Raw genomic sequence first — 17,572 nt, 5'->3', positions numbered from 1 at the left:
ATTGATGAAGTGGGGAGCGGCCGAAGGCACCGTCTGTCTCTCAGGAAGCGGGATGCGCAGGGATGCGCTCCTGGCATCATACTGTTCCAGCATGACAAAAATAGCGACCAAATAAACTTTCAGTGTGGAAGCAGAGCAGCCAAGTTATGGGTTAAGATATGCAGTAACGTAAGCACTGAATGGGACACAATAGTGGGTCACAATTGTTTTCAGTACACAGGTCTGCAAACACTTTCCACTTGAGTAGAGCGATCTTTTAGATCAGGCTCTTGTACTCTGTATGGTTTCGACTATGGAGGGAGGGAGACCAACCCTCAGTAATCTCAACCGTTCAGGAACCAGGCGGTCAGCCACCAGTTCTGTGGGTTCAGATGCCAGATCTTGCCCTGTCTGTGACGCCATTGCCTAGCAATGAGGAGCTAGCACAATGGTTGCGTGTTTGTACATCCTGCAGAAAGTCAGGGTGCAGAGCGCCGCTTGAGCATGGTTTTGGCCAATGCAAGCAATCCTTGGGCGGGATGGCACAACCACAAGGAGTAGGACAGCGCCAGAAACTATCCATCTTATCCATAGACTTTCGCATGCAAATTTTCCCCGGTCAGAGACAGGTGACTGTAAACTGATTCAGGTTGAGGACGTCACTAAAGGTGGAGCTAGCTGTATGCCATGTTTTGCTGCCGGATCCTCTACTTCCTGCCTCACAGCCGCTTTGCAGTGAGAGGGAATGATGGTGGGTTGCACCGCTGTGAAGCATGGTGGAGGGTGTGATGTAGCCTCTCGACACCATTGCCAAAACCCATCCAAAGTCTGTGCATGCACGCCACATGCTTAGATGAGCAGTAGTGTTGATGAACTGACGGGTTCTCCACAGCCCACAGTGTGGGTTAATTAACCTGACTCATGTCACATGAGCCGGGAGAATCGAGTGCCAAACGACAATGAACCGAGTCAGTGTTCCTTACGCCATTAGTTTCCACCCACAGTGCGGCACTGGCTTGACTGGATAGTCTTCTTGCTTATTAGCGCCTCCACTGGAGTGGTGGTAGAATCAGTCATAGCCTACTATTAACAGCCTATACTTAGCCTGTACAGCTCTGGGCCATACACTATATGAAGAAGCTCTGGGCTGAATGAGCCTGGTAATCGTGGCAAATGAGTCAAATGGTGCTCTAGGTTCTAGGCAAGTTCGAGTTATGAACTGATCCCCTAAGCCTTTGTTTCTAGTGCATAGATTAGATGATTATGTTCATGGAAATACCTACAATTACAGCCTACAGCGATGGGAGAATATATCATATACAAATACACGTAATGATATAATATATATATATATATATATATATAATCTTAGTTCTGTTAAATGTTTAGAAGTAGATGTTGCCTGTAGGCTACATAGGTAGGGTGTAATGAGAAGACTGGCATGAGACTGAATGTAACCCTCCACACACACACACACACAAACACACGCACAGTTACACCCCCCCCCCCTCCCCACACACACACACACACACACCATTAACCTCACAGACACACACACCATTACACCCCCAACACACACTAACACACACACACACCATTACAACCCCTCCCCCCCCCACACACACACATACACACATCATTACACCACCCGGACGGAGCGGCGGTCATATTTTACATCTAGTTTGTTATGCGAAAGTCAACTAAAAACTGAAGTGCCCACACATTTTTTATCTTGGAGGCAGGCGGGCGTGTTCTCGATTCGTGGCAAGAATGTCAGAATTGCGCCCGCCGTACTGCCACTCAAATTGCCCGCTTGCCTGCTTTGCCCGTCTGCTTCTCACTGAAAAGGAATTGAATACTAGCAGGTGTTGCTTGTTGTATGAACAGCCCCTTATACTGTATAATATGGATTTATTATTAGGATCATTCTTCATACCTGAACAAATAACTCCAACATCGATGTTATGAGGACACACGTCACTGAATCCTTTGAGTTTACAGCTCTTCAGTGTAGACTCTGATCCTGCACACGTCCCTTCATACATCCAGCTTTTCCCTGATCCCTCTCCAAAGTGAGTTCCAGGCAGAGTTATTACAGCATCACCACAGTCCAGCTGTCTACACAATACTGCAGCATCAGACAGATCCCTCCCTGCCGCACACACTGTGCCCCACTCTCCTGCTTGAAAAACTTCCACTCTCCCAGAGCATCGACTGCCTCCATTCACCAACCTCACAGCATCTGCAAAAGAGACAGAAACAGATATACTATAGTTTTGAAATAGTAGCTGCATGATTATGTACATGTTATTACAATAATACCGGTAATATAAATATATCAAATTATATCTATTAATAATAATTAAAACATGGAGGTAAATGTAAAGAGCACCCACACAAAAGAAAGAATGATACCAAGAGAGAAAAAAAAAATCATGATACAGAGGAGTGGATTGTGACCTCAAGAGAGAGTAACAAGCCCATGTCACACAAGGGACTGTATGAGGTGATCAAAGGAAATAAATCAGTTTGATATAATTCAATTCAAACAGCAACAAAGTAACCAACACAAAAAAAAGAATCACGAATACCAATGCAAACAAGAATACTGTATGCACTTAACTCACTGAATGTTACTGAAACACACCTAAAGCATCACAAAATGGCCTCCTACAAAAAGGCAATAAAATGGCCACGACATTTACCACAATGGACGAACAATTCCTGGAACATTCAAATCCGACCTAAGCATGGAAATTACTACACACAACACAAAAGTGTACTCATGGCTTAATACCACACAACACATAGCTGCTGAATTCACTTTACTTGTTTTGCCACCACGTGTTATTGGGGACAACGTAATTACTCAAATAATCACACATAAAGCAGCAGAAATTAATATTCTCTATAAAAATAAGCAAGATATGCTATGTTTGCATAACATTTGACAATATTATTTAAAAGATTCCTGTAGACTCATACCTGTAGAACATGTATATTGTAGAGGAACTGCACTTCTTAAATACTGTCATCCACAAATGATTCAATCTAGTTACAGTAGCGCAACATTCCTAAAGCATTGACATAACTACTGAAAACTACAACTATCACAAGTTGCTCTGCAAGTTACAATATTTAGAATGGGCTAACATACATTAATACTGAAAATGTATGAAAGCACACCATAGGCAAGCACACCACTGTGACAGAATGCTGTTTAGATGTCAGACTTTTCAGCATTAATAAGAGACTGACTACATAAATTAAGAAATCTGATCATATTTTGCTGAAAGTATTCATTTGATTTTGTGGTATAAGTCATAACCTACCTTGTTGGTTGGTCAGGGCCACAAAGGCCAGGAGAATGACCCACAGGCAGCCCTCGATCTTCATCTTCCCCAGCAGAAGCTCTGAAATTGGGCTCAGCAGACAGCACAACCCTCACCTCTGCTCTACCAGACGACTCACTACAGTACAGCTGTGCCCTGCTCTCCCCACCTAGGCCCTATGCGTATCCCTGAGCCGCCAATCACACTCGATGTGACCATATTAGCAGAGTGATAGGAAATCATCAAAAACACTTTAGTGGCAAATCAGAAGACGCTGTTAAGACTGCGCTCCATATATGTCAAACTGGAAGTGAGCAGAGAGAGAGAGAGAGAGAGCGCGTCTCTACAGTCAGCCCACCCCCTGTGCACCCTCATCATTGAAGTTACACAGACGCATCCTTGTGGTCAGGAAGTCACTGCACCTACCAAAGATTTGTGCTTGTTGTGGGGGTCGGGGTGCAGGTGGCAAATGGTGTGTAAACATCATCTGTTGCTCCTGGCAAAGCAAAACCAGGCAGTGACAATCAGTCTCAGTCAGTGACCACAAACATGATCAACATGAGCTTGAGAACATTTTGGAAAGAAAAATAAAACAGAAATGTTACCATGAGGAAGAATGTAATAGAGTGTCTGTATCCATATTAACACTAATCATCTTTGATGATAATGATAACAATAATAAACACTTTCTAAGACTTATATCAGTCTTTAGTGGCTACTCAGATCATATGTTTTGATGTGTCTGAAAGCCGATGATGAGTCTGAAAGCCAATGCCAAAATCAAAAGCTTAATGCTGTGAGGTGTGAAATTATTTGCATTCAGTGTCTCAGTATGTGTCAACTTCTACACATTATGCAATATTGAAAAAGGAACAGAGGTCTTGCAATGTCATGTATCATCTAATGAGGGGCGCAAATGAATAAAGAAATAGTGTAGGGATACCATCTATGTGAAAATAGAAACATAGAAATGATCCCATAAGCATACATATACGTGATTTTATCACCTATTTTATATTGCATTAATAACACAGATAACCTTGTTTACAGAACACACAAGTTACCATAAGCAGTGATAATGCGCAGCTCTTCAACAGCATTTCCACATAATTTGTAAACATTCCTCAGATTATTGTCTGTTTACTATTTGCATAAGTGAGTACTGCAATTTGAGACTGAGCTAAAGTTTGGGCTACTCACTAAATGATTTACAAGCTTACTGACTTGGTCTTTAAATATACCATAATTATATATGTATTGTAATCTTTCACTGAATATAAAGTTATTCCCAATATGATTAGGATTTCCAAATAATCATAATAAGCAACCTGGACGTGCGTGTCCAGTTTAGATGGCCTGGCTTAAAATCCGAGTGTAAAACAGGAATAGACTTTGCGTCAGGATGATAATCCGCTTTGCGCTGGGTTTTGCGTCACAAAAATAGGGCCCTCAGAGTTTCAGAGAAACCCGGTCAAGCCATAAAGAACAAGCCGTTACCCTCTGAGTATGCCCAATCTGTCTATTATGTTAGAATGACAGATTCTATGTGTGGTTCTTGGCAAGGTGGGGCCAGAAGGAGAGTCTGAGTGTGTGAGGGAAGGTGCAGATAACAGCAGGCGGATGGTCAGGGAGTTGTGGAGTTGGACAGCCGTAGCAAAGGTTGACTACCTCCTATGTGTTCTGCAACATGGGCTATAAAGCCGTCGTCCAGTGGGAAGCCACTCAAAGACCGAGAGCAGCACATGTGAGAGGTCATGTAGAGTCCTGCCAGCTAGCCTGATCATCTGCTGCTCACAGGAAGAAAGGGTTTAGGAAGGCCAATGATCATGGAGCTGACCTTACCTGCATTTTGTAAGCACTTTTAATTTGAAAGGCTGATTAGATTAGATTAGATTAGATTCAACTTTATTGTCATTGTGCAGAGTAAAAGTACAGAGACAACAAAATGCAGTTTGTGTCTAACCAGAAGTGCAAAAAAGCAAAAAAGTGCAATGTGATATACAAAGTAGGTGGTGCATAGACAGGATAAAAAATATAGTGCAGTGTAGACAGTAGTATACAGTAGTTTTTAGAAGGTGGTTGTATTTGCAGTGTATTAGCAGTTACCTTATAAGAGCAGAATAAATATGGCTATGTCATAATATGAGCAATGTATGAACAACATGTACAGATATGTGCAATGTAGTGGCAGTACCATTATAGTAGTGGTAAGAACAATATAGATATATGCAGTGTATTAATATGGTGTATTTATATTAAATAAATATGGATATTTAGTATGAACCATATAAACAGATATGTACAGTATGTACAGTTATGTGCAGTGTGGTAACAGTACCATTGTAGTGCAGAAACAGTAACATTATAATAGTATTAAGAATAAGTGTATGTCCAGGATGAAGAGCAGTAGAATATGGCTATGTAGTGTAATTACAGTATGTACATTTGTAAATAAATAGACACTATGGATGGGATAGGGTAGTGCAGTTGTGGGGGGGGGTTGTGGCCATGGTCGTGGACACCTCAACAGGCACCGGCAAGGAGGCATCAGGCGGAGGCGGGGCAGGGGGTGATGGGGGCGGATGTCACCGGGATGCAGAGCTAGAGTTTAGTAGGGTGACAGCCGCAGGAAAGAAGCTTCCTCTGAACCTGCTGGTTTGGGTGCGGAGAGACCTGTAACGCCTCCCGGAGTGGGGTGAACAGTCTGTGGTTGGGGTGAGAACAGTCTTTGATGATGCTGCGCGCCTTACGCAAGCATTGCTTGCCCTGGATGGCCTCGATGGAGGGGAGTGAGGAACCGGTGATACGTTGGGAAGTTTTCACCACCCTCTGCAGTGCTTTCCGGTGGTGGGCAGAGCAGTTGCCATACCAAACTGTGACACAGTTGGTGAGGATGCTCTCGATGGTGCAGCGGTAGTTCACCAGGATCTGAGGAGACAGATGGACCTTCTTTAGTCTCCTCAGAAAGAAGAGACGCTGGTGAGCCTTTTTGATCAGCGTAGAGGTGTTGAGGGTCCAAGAGAGGTCCTGATACTGATAGAATGGAAAGAGCAGGTAAAGGAGAATGTAATGTTGCTCTTAATAAAGGAATAATAAAACATGTAAGTATGTTCTTATTGACCTCAAAGGGTACTACGGCCCTAAGAGGTTCTGTCGCTGCTGATATTTCCTGAGGATTTCCTCAGTAATGGAAGCAAATTTCAGGAAGTTACTGAAGATTATGCTCAGATACTCTTCTCTATCTCTACAGCAGGGGAGCCTCAATTGGGGCCTGCACTCCATTTGTTTTGGCCAGCCTTGTTAGTCCTTAACATACATCAGCTGCTGGGAATTTCTGTCCCAACAGCTTTTTAAGGCTTAGCTGCAGTTCATGATCTGACCACCGTTTTACATGTAGCAATAGGGGGGCGCTGTGGAGCTCCTGACAGCAGAGATCACCAGGCCCATGACACGAGTGAGTAGACAGGGTCACCATGGTGCATTGTCTGAGGCAGTGATATACTGACAAAAATATCATGCATTTCAATTTAATGTAAAGTAACATAACATGATTGCTTATTTATGGCCCAGTGTCTTACAGATTAATTTGTTGCCCCTGATCAATAAGCACCATGTTTCAGCACCACGGACAGCAACCACTGGCCTTGTCCTGTCCATTCAGAAACAGTGAATGGAATGGCTATGAATTGAAAACCGTTTACTTTTTTGCTTGACAGTTTATTTGTTTATGCATCCACCAGCATACATGACGTAACAATTGTGGTTACGCCAAAGCAGATGGAGGTGGAGTATTTGACCAATTCCTGGATGTTTTCGAAATGATTGCATAGGCCTATTACATATTGGCTTAAACAAGTAAGTAATAATTAAGTAGCAATTTCTTTCTCTCTCTCTCTCTCTCTCTCTCTCTCTCTCTCTCTCTCTCTCTCTCTCTCTCTCACACACACACACACACACACACACACACACACACACACACACATGCACTGACCCTCCCCACCATAGTGAACTTCCTCTTCATAGCTCCTCTCCCAGGGCATATGAAGTAAAAAAAGAAAACTTGTCACAGACGATATTGTGAATTGTAGACGTGTCACCTGCCCTCCAGTGTGTGGTTTGTTTGAATGGACTGCAGCCTCTAAATGGCACCAGCCGCTCATCAATCATGACCTCTGGGCTTGAGTTGTACATTAGTGGAGGACGCTCCACCCAATTGTCCAAAACCTCTTTTTATTTGAATGTATCTTATTGTATTTAATATGGACTGTGCCACACACTATTCCACCCAGTCAACATGTTGCATCATGAGCATGGAAGGGTCTAGGCCTAAAGGCCGCTAAACTCAATCTTTTGCCAGACTTGAGGATTACACAGTGCCTATACATGTGCAGCAAGTGATTCTGATGTGAAAATGTAAGTGCCATAAAATGTATCTAAAGATGTTGCCTCTAGACAAGCCCTCCTTGTATAAGTGTTCTGAAATCCCAGACATAATCAAATATAGAAAGACTCAGAAATAGAGTAAGTGTGTAAACTGCAGTTTAATTGATGGACACTGTTTATTTATCAACGATTCAGGCTGACATGGTCACGAAGAATTTTACATTTTTAGGTTTTTGACAACAATGACTAATTTTGGCCTGTAAGGGGATTCATACAACCAACTAAGGAATGTGTTCAATCTAGATACACACAAAAACATATTGCCCATCCAGTCAAATGTTAGCATGGAGACGGGAGGCCATAAGCATTAGATATTTTCTTGCCATTCTGCCATACTTTTGGAAGTCCCAGCTGCCGAACACAAGGAATATTAAATAAATATAAACAGTGTTTTTTTAAGGGTTAGCTGCAGTTCATTATCTGACCACAGTTTTACATGTGGCAATAAGGGGGGCGCAGGGGGGACAGGAGTGAGTAGACAGGGTCACCATGGTGTGCTGCCTGAGGCAGTGGTATTCCGACAAAAATATGATGCATTTCCATGTAAAGTCACATAACATGAACACTTATTTATGGTCCACGGCCCTCCACTCAGATTAATTTCTGGCCCTTTATAGGGAATAGTTTGTGCACTCCTGATCAATAGACACCATGTTTCAGCACCGCGGACATCGACAGCTGGCCTATCCTAAGGTGGTCATTCAGAAAAAAAACGGTAATCCTTCATTTTAGCCTAATCCACATTTGGTGTTTGTAGTCCTGGATCTGTGTATGGGTAAGGAACAAAGTGCTTGGACTGAGCCATACACTATTGCACTCAGTCAACATGTTGCATCATAAGCATGAAAGAGTCTTTTTGCAGCAAGTTATTTTGATTGTGAAAAATGTTAGTGGTGTAAGATCTATCTGAAGATGATCGCTCTAGGCAAGCATTCCCTGTGCACACTTTTTTTAAAATCCCAGACATAATCAACTATAGAAAGGCTCAGAAATAGAGTAAGTGTGTAAACTGCAGCATTATTGAAGAATACTGTTTATTTATCAGGTTTACATCACAGGTCCAGAAGCATTTTACATGTCTTTGGCTTTCAAAGGTTTTTGACAATTGCACATTTCGGCCTGTAGGGGGTTCATACAACCAACTAAGGAATTTGTTCAGTCAAGATACACACAGAAAACATATCATCCAATGTCATCCAATCAAATATTAGCATGGAGATGGGAAGCTGTGAGTATTAGATATTTTCTTGCTCATAAGAGCTTGTTACAACAGTGTTTTAGTAAGGGAGACGGCATTGGCTTACTTCTGCTCTGCTAATCTTGATTTACTCAGGGGTGTCTCAGCTGCCAAATTGACTCATAGTACAAAAACAGTGTAATGGTAGTTAGGAATGTGTTACACACTGATTAATATGCAATATATGCTTAAAATGCATCAATGTTAAATGTCAAAGAAAATCTACAAAGCAGAAAAATTATTCACTGATAATTGTATTCCTCATGCTATTGCTTGCTTACAAGTCTTTGTTATTCAAAGAAATGGTGAAATTATTACTGCTCACAGCAAACAATTTTGAGGTTTTTTTTAATGTTTTACTGTAAGTTTAACACTTTTAGCTGAATATGAATGTTATTTGCAAGAAAAAACACAAAAGTACATGGCCTAAAAATCACACAATAAAAAACATAAAAATCAATTTTTGGAATAAAAATGGCATTATAAAACCTACAAAATATCCATTGTAAAAATAAGCATTTCACATACTTTGTCATAAGCTATCAAATATATTTGGCATCTCATCAATAAGCTAGGAACTCCAGTCTACCACAGCTGATGAGAGTCCTCTGCTCTGCTGATATCTTCATGTGTCACTCCTCAGACTCCGCCCCGACATCATCATAATCAATCCCTAGCAACAACAGTCACTCATACCACTGACCAATCAAAACAAAAATGTATACTGATCAATACTGAAATCAAGGATTTTGTGTTAATTTATTTACAGTAATATCTAAGGCATTTAATAAGTATATTTTTCCAATAACATTAGATACAAATTGAGTGACAGAAAATTAAGCAATAGATATGAAGCAGTTGAAATCTTAAAATGTTAAGTATTGTATTAAAGTAAACCCAACAACAACAACAACAACAACAAAAAGAATACATTTAACTGGACAATGGACTCACCAGTGGGGTATACTACGAAGCACGTTAGACATAGTCTATGTAGACATATCGAGGCTTGACAAAGCCTTGACTCAGGGGTATACGTTAAGTGATACTAGTTATGTGATATATTTGTCAAACTAGGCTTTCAGCTCAGATATGTGCGCGTCCTCGGTGTTGGGATGACTTTGGCCAATCGTGTAACGTGGAGACACACAAGACCGCCTCTATTTAAAAACAATTACTTCCGCATTCATGAGCGATAGCTTAATCTACACTGCGGTAATTTTTTGTGTCTAACCTATAACATCAAATAAATCAATTGTCATCAGTTGTTGTATGGTATGCACGTCCATAGTGGGATATTTGCACGCACAGCACTATTAAAGCGCATTCGAGATCCAAAATGTTAGTAGAGGCGGAGCTCCACCTGTAAGATATATGACAGAATCCTACACGTGAGATAACTTCCTTTTTTAAGACAATTGATTGGTCAGTGTGCGGTAGATTACACGATTTGAGCTATAACTTAGCACATAACCTCCTCCCGACCAGGTTTGGTTGACAGCATAAGATACCATGGTGATACAGCGACACTAAAACAGATCCACTTTCGTGTCACAGCATAGCCTGGCTTTGAGCGCAACATACCTCGCTAACCCACTAATCGAGATTCGTAGTACACCCCACAGTGATGACACCATCATACTCTTGAGCTTGGTCTGCTGTCATCATCCCTGTGATACCTGATGGAAATTGAAGGTTGTCTTCATTGGTGATGTCATCATACTCCTGTTCTTTTTCATTGGCATGCTTTGTCTCCTCCACTGCTTATATTAGACAAACATTCAACAGCCATGCTGATTAAGAAAGACTGGAACCAAAACATCACATTTTTCATGTGTGTATTTAATCTGTGAATATGGTATGGCATAATAAACGTATAAAATGCTGATACGTACAGTCATCTTTAGTCATTTTAGCGGCATTGTCATCAGTGGTGATGTCGTCATAATCCTCCAGCCCCTTCTCTCTCAAAGACTCTGTTGACAGAAATCCTCTCATTAAATCATCCAACTCCACCAGCCACTGGCTCTATGTCTTCTCTTGTTTCAGCTGCATGTTATACATGGCATAGGCTAACAGAATAACACTGCCAGCCCCACTGATCCAGCTAAATTGAAGCCACCCTACTTTATTTACTCCATTTTCTCCCTCAATAACTGTCAAATATGCCATTATGAAATCACTGCTCTCTCTTTTTGAATTAATGGAAACTTCTGAGTGATTAGAAACAAGTGGAGATGTCCAGGGATACCCCCACTGTGTAATGCATCTCATCCAATCAGAATTATTAAATAGTTTGACTGGAACTAATTGTTGTATAACTCTCATTTGAGCTCTACATCAAGTTCTACATCAGGTTCTATCAGTTCTACATCAAGTTCTATCAGTTCTACATGGCATAATGGAATAACAGTCAGTAGGCTACCACTGATCCAGGGCCTGCTCTCATCGCATGCCTACCAGTGTTGCGCGGGTTTGGTCACAAGCGGCCCGCGGTCGCCCGATATTTTAATCAACTCGGACCGCGAATATTAATTAGGACAAAATTATACCCGACTCGCGATCCGACCCGCTTATTTACAAAATGTGTGCTTTTGGTTATAGTCTGCATGCAGTGTGACAGTAGGCCATTTCTGTCAAACAAACTAATTTATTTAGGCATGCAGAACATAATGTTTGCGTAGGAGAGAGAATGAGAATAAGAGCGCAAGCACGCACGCAACCACCAAGGATTAGAACACTAGGATAAGATTTGAAGGCCATGGACATGCATCTTTCTTTCGAAAACAGAAATGGTGAGGCAAGGTAGGCTAGAGAGATACATTGCTTGTCAAAACGTTAGCGTAAGAACTGGTTTATAATGCTGAATGAAGCACAAAGCTTTACTAAAGCACATCCACTGTTTAAAGTCACAAACACAACGAACTGTAACTTTTATGCATGCGCGAACCTATACATAGGATGTGTAGTCTGTGCCATAACATTTATTCCTGCAGGCTGCCCGTTTTGGCTGTCATACTTTTAAATGGCTTCAAGAAGTAGGCCTACATAGACCATAACTTACTGTCATCTTCTTTAAGAACTTTTACTGTATTGATGCTTTACTGTATTGATGCCAGCCTTCTCGTGATATTTTAAGTAGGCCTAGGTCTATTTGTAGAAAATATATTTTTAATTAATGTTAACTGACCCGCCCGCAAATGACCCGAATATCATTAAAATATTTTGTTTATGACTCATAACCGCGGGCGACCGCTTAATTTCGGGCAGACCGCGCACAGGGGCGCCTTAATACCACCTGAGGCCCCTGGGCTATATGTTTTTAAGCCCCCCCCCCCCCCCCATATAGCCTATAACATGCAGTGTAGCTTATCATTATTGAGCCTATGTAAAACCTTTACATAAACAGGAACAGAAAGCCCTCCTTAATCACGTCAGCCGACATCGCTTATCAAAAAGGCTAGCCTACTGCACGAACACAAGCGTTGAACTCTTACAACACTGGCTGGCTAAGTTAAAAGATGCGTTAGGCTACACATATGGACGTTTCAAGCTTTTCAAAAGTGCATGTGTTTGTCGTGTCGGGGTGTTCCCCAGGAGGTTTTTTGAAATTCTGTCCACTTAACACACCATTTTAACGCAGCTTGGGAGTGACATAAATACTTTTAGCCTACAGAAATGCTGGCTCATGTGACGTGAACATTGGCTACCTTATGCATTATCACTATACTACAATACATGGAGACATATCTCACGTTAACAATGGAGAAAACATAACATAGGCTATTATTTGTGCGAATGGGTTAGCTTTTGGTGAAGGGAGATGCTAATCACTAATTCGTTTCTTTGCGCAACAGCCCATGTTCTGCGTTCACTCCAGTGAGACAAGTGAAATTTGCCAGGCTATTTGCTACGATATTTACCTGCTATGCCTTCTGTTTTCATGGACAGTTACAGGAATCCACGTCATTCGTTTATCGTTGCTTCAATCCAACCCACGTTATCTCCAGAGTTTGCAAGTTTGTCATTCAGTTTCAGCCTCTCCTCTAGCTCCTCTAACCTGACCCTAGCCAGTAAAGGTGTTCGAGTCGTGACTCACTCGGATCTTTCACCCGTGTCTTTAAATTAACCCATGAGTCGCGAGTCTCTAGTATCATTAACTCGGATCAGTTGAGTCCTACTACAATTCAATCTAAAACGATAAACAGCGCCACACACAAACCTCTTGCAACATTAGCTAGCCTCTTAGCCCTAGCCATCATAGCTGCCAAAAATGTAACAATTTCGTAGGCAACCACAACTCCACAAATCAACTCAAGCAACTGAGTGAGCAGGCAGTCCGAGATAACTGGTTATCTTCCCGCAGAGCCGGAAACATTGCAGACTCGCAGACCATGGGACTCAGATTGGAGCGGCTGAGTAGCAATCCGGGTATAATAGTCGGATCAGCCGGCCGGTTAGGCTACGTTGAGTACGAATCAGTCGAATCAGCTGGCTATTGTCATGAGTGGTTCTGCGAGAGCGAGTAGGCTAGCTCCTCCTCGAGGTGAAAAGCAATTCCACAACAAACGCCATTCTTTCACTTCTGAAATAACATTCAATGTTCTGCATGTAGCCTAGACATAATTAGATTTGGTGTATAGATGTAGCATATTAAAATGCAATTAGGTCGTGCAGACAGTCCGAACTGCACGCTCATGGAGCTGCTTGAGTATCTACCCGGGTCAGTTGAATCAGCCGGGCAGGCCGTTTACGTTGTTATGAGTGCAAGTCAGCCGAATCAGCCGGCTACGTTGTCATGAGTGGATCTTTAGAGCAGCGAGTAACTCCTCGTCAAGGTGAAAAACAAATCCACAACAAAAGCCATGCTTTCACTTCTGAAATAACATATGTTCTGCACGCATAGCCTACTATAAAATGCAATTAGGTCGCAAAGACAGTCCGAAACATTGCAAGCTCTGTATGGAGTTGCTTGAGTAGGCTATAGCCTACCTGAGTCAGTCGGATCAGCGGGGCGGGCCGGTTACGTTATGTTGTTATGAGTGCGAGTCAGCCGAATCAGCCGGCTACGTTGTCATGAGTGGATCTTTAGAGGAGCGAGTAACTCCTCGTCAAGGTGAAAAGCAAACCCACAACAAAAGCCATGCTTTCACTTCTGAAATAACATATGTTCTGCACGCATAGCCTACTTTAAAATGCAATTAGGTCACGAAGACAGTCCAAAACATTGCAAGCTCTGTATGGAGAGTAGGCTAGCCTACCTGGGTCAGTCGGATCAGCCAGGCGGGCCGGTTACGTTGTTGTTATGAGTGCTAGTCAGCCGAATCAGCCGGCTACGTTGTCATGAGTGGATCTTTAGAGGAGCGAGTAAATCCTCGTCAAGGTTAAAAGAAAATCCACAACAAAAGCCATGCTTTCACTTCTGAAATAACATATATTCTGCACGCATAGCCTACTTTAAAATGCAATTAGGTCGCGAAGACAGTCTGAAACATTGCAAGCTCTGTATGGAGTTGCTTGAGTAGGCTAGCCTACCTGGGTCATTTGGATCAGCCGGGCGGACCGGTTACGTTATGTTGTTATGAGTGCGAGTCAGTCGAATCAGCCGGCTACATTGTCATGAGTGGATCTGTAGACGAGCGAGTAGCCTAATTTCTACTCGTGTTAAGGTGATAATAATGATAGGCCTAATGAGAATAGTAGTAGTAGTAGTAGTAATAGTAATAATAATAATAACAATAATAATAATTTATTCACTGCAGGGCATTTCTACGTTCCTGTTTCTATGTCTGTGAAAGTCAATTGCTTAGGCTAGGTTAAGACAATAAATAAACAGTCTGGCTCAAACTGCTTTCTTTCCCGTGAGTGGGTGGAGGTTTTGATGCTATTATATTAGGCTATTTTATATTATATTATATTATATTATATTATATTATATTATATCATATTATATTAGGCTACCTAACAGTATAGCTATGATTAATAATAATATTAGTTGCCTAGTATTAGCAGCCTATTAGAATAGATTCCTAGTAGCCTACTATTAGTATATAGTAGTGGTAATAAACATTGTAGCAGAGTAGCATTAGACCTAGGCAAACTTTTCTAATGTTAACAAAACAACAACAAATAATTAATTATTATAATATAGGCTACCCTCTCTGTCAATAAGATCAAAGTTTCTGAACATGAGCACCAAAAAGATGAACAATGTTTGGATGCACTTTGACCAGGAGAGCAAAACTCTAAAGGCTAAATGCAAGTACTGCAAAAACCTGGTTTCAAATCATGGAGGATCCACATCCAACATGAGAAGGCACTTAACGAAATGAAGCACCCCACTGCATTGCTTGAACGTAGGACTGAATTTCTTTGCGATTTAGCAATGCTGACTCAAGTGACTCAAGTTACTCATTCAACCCGGATCAGTTTAGTGAGTGACGCAGGGCGGGAGTTTCATAGATGTGACATAGCGTAGAAGTGACTGTGAGTCTGTTATTAGCGTCACGGGTTGGCTTCGATGTGAGTGGTTGAAGTAGCACGTCAATAGATGACGGACAAGTGGCTTATTCAATCATATGCAAGCATTTTTTGATTAGGCCCAGCCTTCTGAAGCAACACTTCAATGGATTGGTTGCAGATGGATGAGTGGAGCTAGGCGGAGCGAAATTCATCTGGCTATGCCAGGTTATAGCTCCTCTACACACCCATTGGAATTTATTAAGTTTTGTTAAATTTTGTTACACTTTAGAAGAGATGACAAAGGGGGCCTCTGCATGGATGTCATTGTAGAGCAGTGCGATGTGCTCAATTAGGCTAGCTCCAGAGTAGGCTATGACTGACGCAGCGAATACGGACACGGCCGTTTAATATGATTGATTATCATTATTATTATTAGGAGGCCCCTCATTGGTCGAGGCCAATGGGCTGAATCCCAGATAAGCCCCTGCATTACCATCGCCAGTGACCGCGCAACACTGATGCCTACCTGATATGAGTTCCTCATCACTGTCTCCCACGTCATCATATCCTGTGTTCTCTATGTAGTCTGTGGAATGATGGTTGGACAGTCGTTTAGGCTCCAATAAAAAAGTTGCCAAAACAAAGAAATTTAAGATACATGCAATATCCCGATTTCTAAAAATGCTTAGCAAAAAAAAAAAAAACGCTACCGTGTGCAAATTGTTACTGGTATCGTCAAAAACAACATGCAACGACATTTGTTAATGATTGTTATAAATATTTGTGCGTTTTGTGTGAATTTGCTCTCCTTTTACTGACGAGCAACTTACTGCCTCGGTCTCTGTTTGATCTCACTCACCAGTCACCTCAGACGACTTCTCCACATTCGTGACATCATCCACATCATCGTACTCCTCTGTCTTCGTCTCTCCTGAACCAAACAAAACATCTTTTATTTATGAATGACAATATAATAATATGAAATCCAATATATGTAATGCAAAACTTCATCAGGGGTCGGCAAGTACTTTGGCCGCGGGCCACATTCAATTTTAAAACACGCTTCGGTGGATTGTCTACACGCAGTTGCATGGCGAATGTAAAAAAGTAGCCTAACTCGCGAAAAAGCATTGGCCCATTGATGGTCTACTTGAGTGATAAAATACTCTTAGTGAACTCTGTTTTATCTCACCTTTCAATGTTATGAATAGCTTAATAAATGTAGCCTAGTTTGGCAATGATGGACTGCTTAACACGGAGCTAAACTTATTCTAATTAGGCTTTGGATATAGTATCTTACCTGTATTCTTAAATACTTGGTTGACCCACCTCCTGACATACAACATTTATTATTTACCTACACTAAATGTGTTTAATGGCGCTATAGTTTAGCGCATTGATATATTGTGGGTGTGTTAGGGGCTCTAGATGAGTTCAAGGTAAGATATCAATACGCCTGGCAAGCGACAGCTTGATGAGTGTGATACCCTCGCATGTGTTCACGTAACCTAACTTAACAGTTTATTAATAAAGGCGGTTATCCGAATAATTGTTCATAAGATAGCCTAATACATAATTCTATAAAATTAGCTTGAATTTAACAGAGAGAGAATGTCTTTGCCAAAAAGTTTAAAGAGGAAAGTTGACAGCGAAAATGAGCCTATAACCTACAGAGGAATGGAAAGAAAACGTTTAGTTCATTTTACCAGGTTTTACAAATACAAAGACCGTGAGTCTGATCTGCAACGAAGTTGTCGCTATTTGCAAGGAATATAATATCAGACACACCGTCTACGAGAAGCGGCACCTTCGAGGTGGCCTATCCGCTCAAGATAGACGCAGGGCAGCGCAAAAGTGAAGCGCTGACAGAATGCACAGAGCAGCAGAATCCTACCGTGTTGTCCGTGTTCTGGTGTTATTTATCATATCTGGTTAAGCACCCGCGCCCGCTGTATGAATCGGCTATGTGTAAATCGATATTATGAAATGAAAATTATTTAAAAAATCGAACTACCAGAATAATCAGACGGGCGAAATTATGGGCTATTGCTGGTGGGCTGCTCCTGTTGCCAACCCATTTAGACTAGTTAGGGGTAATACATCAAAATAACAACATAGT

The 17,572-nt window shown here is 41.6% G+C and overlaps 1 protein-coding gene and 1 long non-coding RNA gene across 2 annotated transcripts in view; both read right to left on the bottom strand.

Moving 5' to 3' along the window:
- The window catches only part of LOC121697881 (antigen WC1.1-like), a 41,223-nt gene that overhangs the window by 17,256 nt on the left and 6,395 nt on the right, over nt 1-17,572 (bottom strand). The window contains exons 16-19 of the mRNA XM_042079669.1: nt 16,313-16,384; nt 3,738-3,807; nt 3,312-3,403; nt 1,916-2,221 (exon numbers count right to left, since the gene is read on the bottom strand). Of these exons, the coding sequence (XP_041935603.1) occupies nt 1,916-2,221; nt 3,312-3,403; nt 3,738-3,807; nt 16,313-16,384 (540 nt within the window). The remainder of the gene's footprint in view (nt 1-1,915; nt 2,222-3,311; nt 3,404-3,737; nt 3,808-16,312; nt 16,385-17,572) is intronic.
- Nucleotides 8,772-12,964, bottom strand: LOC121697004. The gene is made up of 4 exons (XR_006026371.1): nt 12,915-12,964; nt 10,887-10,967; nt 10,671-10,751; nt 8,772-9,689 (listed from the first exon to the last, which is right to left on the bottom strand). It is a non-coding gene; the product is annotated as an uncharacterized LOC121697004 (long non-coding RNA).

Source organism: Alosa sapidissima, chromosome 22 (assembly GCF_018492685.1).
Source record: "Alosa sapidissima isolate fAloSap1 chromosome 22, fAloSap1.pri, whole genome shotgun sequence".
Classification (NCBI taxonomy): Eukaryota; Metazoa; Chordata; class Actinopteri; order Clupeiformes; family Clupeidae; genus Alosa; species Alosa sapidissima.
The sequence above is the reverse complement of the archived record's forward strand: the minus strand, read 5'-3'. Positions and strand labels throughout refer to the sequence as shown.